Source organism: Dama dama, chromosome 29 (genome assembly GCF_033118175.1).
Source record: "Dama dama isolate Ldn47 chromosome 29, ASM3311817v1, whole genome shotgun sequence".
Classification (NCBI taxonomy): Eukaryota; Metazoa; Chordata; class Mammalia; order Artiodactyla; family Cervidae; genus Dama; species Dama dama.
In genome coordinates, this window is record NC_083709.1 from 14,828,105 (window position 1) to 14,840,174 (window position 12,070).

Below are 12,070 nucleotides of genomic sequence, written 5' to 3' on the forward strand. Positions count from 1 at the left end.
AAACAAGGAACAGAAACAGCATAAGTATATTAGTAGTTGTTCAAGAATTTAATAGTAGCAGCAGTGGTGTGATAATATATTTTTGGATATGATGAGAGAACAGTGGAGAAGGAGAGGGCGGGAAGAATTGAGAGTAGCACTGAAACATACATCACTATGCGTGAAATAGACAGCCAGGTAGAATTTGTTGTATGATGCAGGGAGCTCAAACGCATGCTCTGTGACAACCTAGAGGGCTGGGACAGAGTAGAAGGTGGGAGGGAGGGGCATAGGTATGCCTAGATAGTTATTCATGCTGACCTATGGCATAAACGAACATGATATAAAGCAACTATCCTCCAATTAAAAATAAATAAATTTATTAACTAAAAACTGTATAGCTTTGATGAACAAAGCCTATATTAAAGAACAGTAGCAACAACAACAGAGCAAAACTAGGACTTGGTGAAATCTCAGGCAAGCCTGAGAGCACAGAATTCTATGTGCCATTTCCCAGCATTTGGGGGGACAGGAGAGGAACAGCCATCAGGGTCACTGTAAGATTAGACGATAAAAAACCATGAAGTTAAATATTTACATTTTGGATGCTCCAGAAAGCAGGCCAGTATTCTCTCAGCAGGCTCTAGCCGCATGCTTAGAGGAACACAGGGAGTGTTTATATCTCATGCATGTTGGAGGCACCGTAAAATGACAGATTGGGGACAGGTCAGAGCAGAAATGTGACAGAAGTAGAGTTAAATGGACTTCTCCAGGTCTCTCTGGGACATCACTTTCTTAAAAGTAAACACCACAACACTAATTGCACCTGATCAAGGTCCCAGCACGTCAAGCCCAGCATTCAGAGATACTGCAAAGTGCTCTGAAGACAACAGGGAACCAGGCTTCAAGGGTGATGGGTGAGGAAGGGCTTCTCTTTGCAGAAAAGTGAGGGACGACCTAGGCAGGCATGTCACTTCCTACTCTGTGCTTCCACTTTTCAGACCAAATTGCACTAAACCACAAGACCATTGTTTGCCCCATGATCGACGTCATCGACCACAATCACTTTGGGTACGAGGCGCAAGCCGGGGATGCCATGCGTGGTGCCTTCGACTGGGAAATGTACTACAAGAGGATCCCCATCCCACCAGAGCTGCAGAGGGCGGACCCCAGTGACCCTTTTGAGTGAGTAGCAGCCTGGGGAGCTGAGGGGGAGGGGGTAGGTGACTGGGGCATGTGTGTGTCAACTGGAGACCCACCAGGACAATTATCTCTAATGAAATGGAATAAAACAGGTGGCAAAAGTATACAAGACATTGGGGAAAGGTCAGACCTACAGGGTATACAAAATCATAAGGTGGCCAGAGTACATTCTCCAACTTTCTAAGCATGAGAGGGCATGTGCAATGTGGAATCAGGAAAAAGAAGAGTTCATAGCAAATGCAAAGAGAAGGGAGGCATAGCCCCTTTCAGATATTCTCTTAGAGCTTCTCTCTTCATTTCAGTTCCCTCTGTTCTTTCCTGTTGTTGTTGTTTAGTCACTAAGTCTTGTCCAGACTCTGTGACCCCAGGGACTGCAGCACACCAGGCTGTCCCACATTATCTCCCAGAGTTTGCTCAAACTCTTGTCTATCGAGTTGGTGACGCCATCCAATCGTCTCATTCTCTGTTGCCCCCTTCTCCTCCTGCCCTCAATCTTTCCCAGCATCAGGGTCTTTTTCAGGGAGCTGGCTCTTCGCATTGGGTAGCCAAAGTATTGGAGCTTCAGCATCAATCCTTCCAATGAGTATTCAGGGTTGATTTCCTTAGGATTGACTACTTTGATCTTCTTGCAGTTCAAGGAACTCTCAAGAGTCTTCTCCAACACCACAATTTGAAAGCATCAACTCTTCTGTTCTTTATGCTTTTCCCTAAAGCAAGAGTCCCCAACCCCTGGGCCAGGAACAAATACTGGTTCATGACCTGGTAGGAACTGGGTCACACAGCAGGAGGTGAGCAGTGGGCAAGTGAGGGGGGCTTCATCTGTATTTACAGCTGCTCCTCATTGCTAGCATTTTGCCACCTGAGATCACAAATGATGGCGGCCTTAAAACTATGTTTGACATCACTTCAGATCACAATACTTTCTGGTTTAAAGTCTAGGTAGAATATTCTAGATTGCCACAAAAGCACCAAAAAGCCTGCTTCCATTTCCAAAATCCTATCTTTGTGAAGCAGGGTTTCTGCAGGGACAGCAACCAAAATGACACTTCAGAGTAGACTGGACATAAGCAATATACTTCATCTCTCACTGTCTCCTGTCACCCCCAGGTGGGGCCGTCTAGTTGCAGGAAAACAAACTCAACGTCCCCACTGATTCTGCATTATGGTGAGTTGTATAATTGTCTCATTATGTATCACAACAATAATAGAAATAAAGTGCACAATAAATGTAATGCACTTGAATCATCCCAAAACTATCCTTTTCCAGGTCTGTGGAAAAGTTGTTTCTCATGAAATGAATCCATGGTTCCAAAAAGCTTGGGGGTCGCTGCCCTAAAGAATTATTTAAATGAACTACTCTACTTTTGTTTACAGTATGAGGGAATGATATAAAATATGCAGATGGTAAAGATCTGCCTGCAATGCAGGAGAATCAGGTTCTATCCCTGGGTCCTGAAGATCCCTTGGAGAAGGAAATGACAATCCACTCCAGTACTCTTCCCTGGAAAAAAAAAAATCCCATGGACAGAGGAGCCTGGTGGGCCACCATCCAGGGTTGGCAAAGAGTCAGATATGACTCAGTGACTATCACTTTCACTTTTTTCCATCTCTGCTGGGAACTGCTTCTGTATAAAGGAAGGTCATGTTTCTGAGCAGCCGCTCCCAGAACTTAAACTTGGGGAATTCAATCCAAATGATAGACCCGGAGTAGATCATCTACTGTATATATACATACACATACCATGGAGACATCTTCTTGATCCACTTATCTACTGATGGACACAGGTTGCTTCCATATCTTGGCTACTATACATAATGCTGCTGTGAACATTGGACAACTGGTGTTTTTGTTTGTTTGTCTGTTTTTAACATATACCCAGGAGCGGAACTGCCGGTTCATGTGGTGGTTCTATTCTTAGTTTTTTGAGAAACCCCCCCAGTTCTCTACAGTGACTGCACCAATTCACATTCCCACCAATGGTGCGCAAGCAAGTGCCTCCTTTTCTCCATACCTCTGTCAGCATTCGTTAACTGTGGTCTTGTTGATTATGGCCACTCTGACAGACATGAAGTGATGTCTCATTGTGGTTTTAATTTGCATTTCCCTGACAATTAGTGATGTTGAGCATCTTTTCATGTGCATGTTGGCCATCTGTATTTCCTCTGTGGAGAAATGTTTATTAGGGTCTTCTGCCCACTTTTTTAAATTAGTTTTTTTGGTTTTTTTAATGTTGATTTGTATGATTCTCTAAAACCATATACAAAAATAAACTCAATAAATGCCAAAGTAAAGAACCCATAGAGTCCAGCTTCACAACCAAATACTTAGTAATACCTGAGGCAAGCAATACGATTAATGTGGTAAATCTCACTTATTTGTTAAGATCACTTTTCACACTGCTTGTAAGTGCTAATAATAAGAGATGGACATGGCCCATATCAAACAAATAAATAAACTCAAAATGGATTGAAAACCTAAATGTAAGACTATAAAACTGTAGACTATAAAATTCCTATAGGAAAACATAGGCAGAACACCCTTTGATATAAGTCGCAGCAATATTTTTTTAGATCCATTTCCTAAAGCAAAGGAAATAAAAGCAAAGATAAACAGGTGGGAACTACTTAAACTTAAAAGCTTTTCTGCACAGCAAAAGAAACCATCAACAAAATGACAAGACAACCAACAGAATGGGATAAAATATTTGCAGGTGAAATGACCAGTAAGGGGTTAATATCCAAAATATATAAACAGCTCACACAATTTAACATCAAAAAAATCAATACTGCCTTTTCATCAAAACATGGGCTATAAACATTTGCAGAAGAGAAACTCGCAAGTGTAAAACTGACTTCTGTGACTCAAGCTTTAAATTACAGTAAGCATTTGATAAATATCAGGAAAATGGTTCCTCTGATTCTAATAGTCTCCAGAAAGATAAGCTCTTAGAAGGACAAGGGGGATCTCAGAAGACATTAGCCTGAAAAAAGCTAATTCTATTATAAACAAAAAATTTTATTATTAAAAAAAAGCTATTCTATTGTAATAGAAATGTAATGTCTATGAAGCACACTCATTAATTAATAGAAATGTAATGTCTATGAAGCACACTCATTAATTAAGTACCCAGAATTTCTGAAAGACGCCTCTTCAGACTCTTAAATTATTAGACAGTTTTGGAGAAGAAATAATGAAGCCCTTTGTTACTCTTCCAAATACTCCAGCCAATATTTCAAGGATATTGAAAACTACCAGGGAAGTTTTTCAGTAATCCAAGAGAAGGAGTTTCTAGGAGATGATCTTCACAAGTCCATGAAGGTAACCATCTGAAAGTCTTAGCAATGGGACTTAGGTTGGGTTTCAAAGCCAAGTGGGTGTGGGAGGATACCAAAAAAAAAAAAAAAAAAAAAAACCTCTTAACACAGTGGATGCTAAAAGATGCTTGCTCCTTGGAAGAAAAGCTATGACAAACCTAGGCTGCATATTAAAAAGCAGAGGCATCATTTTGCCAGCAAAGATCCAAACAGTCAAAGCTATGGTTTTTCCAGTGGTCATGTACAGATGTGAGAGTTGAACCATAAAGAAAGCTGATCCAGGAAGAATTGATGCTTTCAAACTATGCTGGAGAAGACTCTTGAGAATCCCTTGGACCACAAAGAGATCAAAAAAGTCAATCCTAAAGGAAATCAACCCTGAATATTCATTGGAAGAACTGATGCTAAAGCTGAAGCTCCAATACTTTGGCCATCTGATGCAAAGAACGGACTCATTGGAAAAGGCCCTGATGCTGGGAAAGATCAAGGACAGGAGGAGAAAGGGGTGACAGAGGATAAGGTGGTTGGGTAGCTGGATGGCATCACTGACTCAATGGATACGAGTTTCAACTGACTCTGGGAGATAGTGAAGGACAGGGAAGCCTGGTGTGCTGCAGTCCACGGGGTCGCAAAGAGTCGGACATGACTTTCTGACTGAGCAACAACAACTACAAACACAGTAGAACTCTTAGTAGATGGCAACTGATGGTAGACTAGCCATGGTCTAGTTGCTGCCACTCAAGGTCGCTGTGTTTCAGGGCAAGGATTCATCCAAGATGACTCTTCCAATAGATACTGTAATCATGGTTGGGTTATAATGTATTTCATTAATACTTTACTTCCTCTGAAATAGCCTGCTTTCTGCAGGCATGGGATCAAGATACTATCAAAGTAATCTCAATTCGTGAAAATTCTAAAATTATCCTCAGTCCTTGCACTGACAGTTAAAATTTTGTCAGGCAGACCCCAACTGTGGCCATCACAGTATCAGGCCTGTTGCTTAACCCCAGAGCTGGCAGCGTTGCTAACTTTTGGAATTAAATAACTCTCGATCCTGTCACCTACTTAGATGGTTGCCATCCTGTCAAAAACGGGATCCTGTCAAATGTAAGCCTGTCTTTCTGCTTGAAGTCCCTTTGATTCCTGGGAAGGCGGGCACTTCAGCCTTTTGCAATAAATGTAGCTTCTAGGAAGTGTCCACTTTGATCTTGGAAACTGCATTTGCCTTCCTAATAATAAGTAAATGCTTAGTTATCCATGCAGCTCTGAGCAGTGTGTCTGCAATCCCATTATCTCGGTGGCCAAGTGAATGTATGAATAAACAGATATGCTTTCGGCAAACACTCACTTCTCTAGATGTGAAAGCTTTAAGACACACAGCAGAAACGTGGTCTATCTACACATCTCTCAAGTCTTTCATGTTTTCAGCTGGTTACTGTGAGGATTTACTGGGGATAGGGGCAGGGGGAAACAGGCAGAAAAGTCAGGAAGAAAGGAACTGAAGAGTAAGATGGAAATGCATCTCAAATTCCAAAACCTTTCTGATAATATATATGCAAAGCTTATCTTCTGCACAAGTGGATCAAACGTCCTAAATGACAAGATCTGAATTCTCTCATTGATTCTACCATTATTGGAGTCTTCTCCAACTAGCAGTTACAGTGGTATTTTTCAACCTGTAAATCATGTGAAATTAGGGTGGTGTGAATAGTATTTAACAATGAATTAATTGAACTGAATTGCAAATTTCAGAGTATTATATCAGTACATAAGTACAGGTATTGTCTCAGATATGTAATTTTGTGTAATGCATATATGATTCTGGGTCATGGTATAAATGGTATTTATTAATATAGGTTATGCAGTTAGAAGAGTTCGAAATCTATCAACGTTCTAAACTGGGACTCAAGAACTTCAACAATCTAAGTAGGAAGGAAAAGGAAATCTCATGGATAAATCTGAGTTCTAAGGGGAAAAAAAATTATTTATATTAAAAAAAGGGATCTAGTTTTCAGACAAACTTCTGCTAGAATATGAGAGACAGTGCAATAGTCACAGTTTAAATTATCTGGCAGTCACAATTCTGATTAGTTGGACATATCTGATAAATATTCTTGTCTTTTGAAACAAATGAAATAATTTCCTTTCCTGGTGGCTTACATCAAAGCATAATGCTCTTAGCTCTTAGGTAATTCTTGTTATCCATGGCTTTTAGCAAGTTTCCTCATTCCTGGCTTATCTCTAATGCAGGGACTTAGGAATTGAAGTCGTTTCTGTGTGACAAAACATAATACGCTCCTTTAGTCATGGTGACAAAGGGAAAGACATACACCTGATTTCTGACCACTAACATTTCTTCAATGTTATCTCAGCATCTGAAGGTATAGAAAGGACCAGAAGAAATAATTTTATCCAACTTGCCTTTAATGCATGCAGCCTCTAGACAATGTCCCAAACAGAATACCAGCCTCTTCTTGAACTCATCAAAACAGTCATATTGGCTACCTCAAAAGCCGGTCCCTTCCACTAGACTGATTGACACAAATCTTTTCCCTTGGATTAAGGAAAATCTGCCTCCCTCAGCCCAAACTGTCCCACTTGAGACACAGGAAATATCTAATTCCTCTCCAGTGACATACCTGTTAAACAAATATTTGCAAACAGCTACCATTCAAGCCTGTTCATACGGTTTTCATTACTTTGCCCACAAAGGTCCATACAGTCAGAGCTATGGTTTTTCCAATTGTCATGTATGGGTGTGAGAGTTGGACCATAAAGAATGCTGAGAGCTGAAGAATTTATGCTTTTGAATTGTGGTGTCGGAAAAGACTCTTGAGAGTCCCTTTGGACTGCAAGGAGATCAAACCAGTCAATCCTAAAGAAAATCAACCTTGAATATGCCCTGGAAAGACTGATGCTGAAACTCCAATACTTTGGCCACCTGATGCAAAGAGCCGACTCACTGGGAAAGACCCTGATGCTGGAAAAGACTGAGGGCAGGAAGAGAAGGGGATGACAGAGGACAAGATGGTTGGATGGCATCACTGACTCTATGGACATGAGTTTGAGCTAGCTCCAGGAGATGGGGAAGGAATGGGGAGCCTGGTGTACTGCAGTCTGTAGGGTCGCAAAGACTTGGACACGACTGAGCAGCTGAACAACCATTCATGCGCATCAAGGCTTCCAAAGGGAGGAAAAAGAAACTGTTTTCATCTCCAGGCAAAATATCTCCAATTTTATTCTTCACATCCTCCAGGTCCTCCAGAATCCTTGAAAGTTCATGCCAATTCACGTAAATGCTCTATTTTTTATAAACTCAATTTCTCCAACCTGTTCACGAGGATGGTGTGAAATATTCCACCCAATATGTCAGGCGGTTGTTGTTGTTGTTCAGTGGCTAATTTGTGTCTCATTCTTCCGGGACCCCCTGGACTGTAGCCCGCCAGGCTCCTCTGTCCATGGGATTTCCCAGGCAAGAGTACTGGAGTGGACTGACATTTCCTCCTCCAGGGGATCTTCCCGACCCAGGGATCGAACCACTGTCTCTTGCATTAGCAGGCAGATTCTTTTCCACTGATTGAGCCTGCTGCTGCTGCTGCTGCTGAGTCACTTCAGTCGTGTCCGACTCTGTGCGACCCCATAGACGGCAGCCCACCAGGCTCCGCCGTCCCTGGGATTCTCCAGGCAAGAATACTGGAGTGGGTTGCCATTTCCTTCTCCAATGCATGACAGTGAAAAGGGATAGTGAACTCGCTCAGTCGTGTCCGACTCTTAGCGACCCCATGAACTGTAGCCTACCAGGACTGATTCACTAGGGAAACCCTAAATGCAAAATAGAAATATCAACATTGCATATTAATTTCTTCTTCCCCTAACTGGGAGAATTGGACAAAGGACTAATAATAATGACCGCTGTAAAAATGTTCTTGAAATAGTCACTTCATAGATAAAATAAGAGATGCCTTCACTGCAAACCGAGATTTATGGAGATTCTGTGAGAGGTTCTGTGAGATGGCAAAATGGGGTTTGCAATGCAGGATGTTTATTGCTCCCAAGCGCTGTGGCTAATCTCTCTCGTGAAGCAAGGTTTCCGAAAAGAAACAGGAATCAAAATCATATACACAGAATTAGGACAGTGTTGTTCTTCTTGTTCAGTTGCTATGTCATGTCCAACTCTTTGCAATATATTATAAGGTAATTAATCCCAGAATTGTTTCTGGGAACACACTTACCATCCATTCTAAATACCAAAATAATTTTAAGAAAAATAGCTAGGACAGGTCATATATCCAGTTTCTCCGAGTAAACTTTTGTTATTGTTCAGTCGCTCAGTTGTGTCCGACTCTTTGCAACCCCATGGACTGCAGCACGCCAGGCTCCTCTGTCCTCCCCTGTCTCCCAGAGTTTGCTCAAACTCAAGTCCATGGATGATGCTATGCAATCATCTCGTCCTCTGTCAGCCCCTTCCCCTTTTGCCTTCACTCTTTCCCAGCATCAGGGTCTTTTCCAATGACTTGTCTTTTCACATCACCTAATATGTCAGGTACTCAGGCCCTAATATGTGAGTCTGTCAACCATAAAAATAAAATTAATTTCTAGGAAATTTGCACTGGTTTCCAGAGATCATGCTTCCTTGGAGTAGTGCTCACAGTCAGCTCAGCAGTCCATTCAATTTTGCAGTTTTGCTGTGTACTTCAGCATCCGCCTCCATTCTGTCTTTCAGTTTTGGAGCAAGTACTTTTACCCTGCCAGTCTTCTGCAGACAGACCTCCAACAAGTACCCAGAGGCTTCTGAAACGTAGAGTTGTGAACATTGTAAATGGATTTCTTGTACACCATCATTAGCCAAGACTGACATTCTCTACTTTCCACCTTTACATACCACTAATTTCTAAAATTTTAAAAATTATGGTATCTGCCCCTGGGAGTGAAAAAGCTTCACAGGACTGATGTTGCTGTTTAGGCATCCAGTCAAGTCCAACTCTTTTGCGACCCCATGGAACAGGCTTTTCCAGGTGAGAATACTGGAGTGGGTTGCATTTCCTTCTCCAGGGTATCTTCCCAACCCTGGGATCGAACCAAAGTCTCCTGCATTGCAGGTGGACTCTTTACCACTGAGCCACCGGGGAAGTCCCCAGGATACAAATGTCCATTTATTCTCTCAAAAGTCCCTGTGTCTGCAGACACATCAGTTTGAATTCAGTACCTCCTCCACCAGCGACCTGGCTGAGAAATACTTCAGGACACAGACAGCAAAGGCCATGACTCATTGGTAGGCACCTCAAGGTTGGCACTTCAAATACCGCAGATGCCCTGAGGTGTAAGCAGCAAACACAGATCCTTGTGGACTGGTCCTACAGCCCGGAGCTGGGAAGCTTAGGGCATGCTCAAAGGGATAAGATTCTCCTCGCAATTAAAGGGAGCTGTAACCCTCTGACATGGGAGTAGAGAGACTTCTAAAGAGTTGCCACCAGGGTCGCCATCTGTTCTTCCAAGGGACAGAGAGCAGATCCCAGGGAACTCGCTGACTACCTCTCCCATACAAGAGTGCCATGAAGTACGGATGCAAACACCACGTGAAAGGCAGTACCCCTTGGGTAACAAAGACATTGTTGTGCTAAATTTAACTTCACAATTGATTCACAAAAAAAAAAAAAAAAATGCCAGTAATCATAAGTCCACCAAGCTAGAAGAAGCCTTAGAGACGATACCACCTCTCGTTTTATTTTTTTTATTGAAATACGTTTGCGTTGTTGTTTAGTCACTAAGTTGAGTCTGACTCCTTGAGACCCCATGGACTATAGCCCGCCAGACTCTTCTGTCCATGGGATTCTTCAGGCAAGAATACTGGAGTGGGTTGCCATTTCCTTCTCCAGGGTATCCTCCGTACACAGGGATTGAATCCACATTTCCTGCATTGCAGGCCTATACTGCTGAGCCACCAGGAAAGGCTTCTTATTTTATTTATTTATTTTTGTTTGTTTGTTTTGAATTTTTTTAATTAATTTATTTTTAATTGCAGTATAATTGCTTTACAGAATTTTGTTGTTTTCTGTCAAACCTTTATTTATTTTTTTAATTGAAGTATATTCTCATCTTGTGTGTGTGTTTTGTCATATCCAACTCTTTGTGACATCATAGACTGTAGCCCACCAGGCTCCTCTGTCCATGGGGCTTCCCAAACAAAAATACTGGGGTGGGCTGTCATTTCCTTCTCTAGGGGATCTTCCTGACCCAAGGATCAAACCCAGGTCTCTAGCATTGTAGGCAGATTCTTTATATAAGTTATGGGTGTACAATAAAGTGATTCAAGTTTTTTGTTTTTTTTTTTAGTTTTATTTTTATTTATTTTTTATTATTATTATTATTTTTTCCAGTGGGTTTTGTCATACATTGATATGAATCAGCCATGGATTTACATGTATTCCCAATCCCGATTCCCCCCTCCCACCTCCCTCTCCACCCAATTCCTCTGGGTCTTCCCAGTGCACCAGGCCGGAGCACTTGTCTCATGCATCCCACCTGGGCTGGTGATCTGTTTCACCATAGATAGTATACACGCTGTAGTGATTCAAGTTTTAAAGGTTATACCCCATTTACAGTTATTATAAAATATTGGCTAGATTCCCCACCTTGTTCAATATATCCTTGTGGCTTATTTTACACATACTAGTCCATACTTCTTACTCTCCTACCCCCGTATTGTCTCTCCTCCCTTCCCTTCTCCCTCCTGGCAAACACTAGTTGTTTCTCTATCTCTGTAAATTTGCTTCTTTCCTGTCATATTCATTCATTAGTTGTAGTTTTTAGAGTCTGTACATAGGTGATTTCATACGATATTTGTCTCTGGCTTATCTCGCTTAATACCCTCCAGCTCCATCCATGTTGCTACAGATGGCAAAATTTCGTTCTCTCTATGGCTGAGTAATATTCCTTTGTGTAATGTACCCCATCGTCTTTACCCATTCATCTATTGATGGGTACTTAGGTTGCTTCCATATCTTGATGATTATAAATGATGCTGCTGTGAACACTAGGGTGCATATATATCTTTTCAAACTAGTATTTTGTGGGGGGGGGGGTGGATATATACTTAGAAATGGGTTCCTAAGTCATATGACAGTTCTGTTTTTAGTTTTTGGAGAAAATTTCATACTGTTTTCCACAGTGTCTGCACCAATTTACATTCCCACCAACAGAGTACAAGAGCTTTCTTTTTTCCACATCCTTACCAACATTTGTAAACTCAAAATGGGTTAAAGATTAGATTAAATATAAGACCAGAAACCATAAAACTCCAAGAAGGAAACATAAGTAGAACCCTCTTTGCTACAAATCACAGCAATGTTTCTTTGAATACAACTCCCAAAGCAAAAGAAATAAAAGCAAAAATTTTTTAATGAGACCAAATTAAACTTAAAACCTTTGCACAGCAAAGGAAACCATCAATACAGTGAAAAGACAACCTGCTGAAAGGGAGATGATATGTGCAAATGACATGACAATAAGGGATTAATATCCAACACACATAAACAGCACATACAACTCAACATCTAAACAGACAATCAACCCA

At 41.4% G+C, this 12,070-nt stretch overlaps 1 protein-coding gene across 1 annotated transcript in view; it reads left to right on the forward strand.

Annotated features, from left to right (window-relative positions):
* GALNTL6 (polypeptide N-acetylgalactosaminyltransferase like 6) overlaps positions 1-12,070 on the forward strand; it is a 1,397,085-nt gene that overhangs the window by 1,163,312 nt on the left and 221,703 nt on the right. The window contains exon 6 of the mRNA XM_061132206.1: positions 981-1,164. Coding sequence (XP_060988189.1) covers positions 981-1,164 — 184 coding nt within the window. The remainder of the gene's footprint in view (positions 1-980; positions 1,165-12,070) is intronic.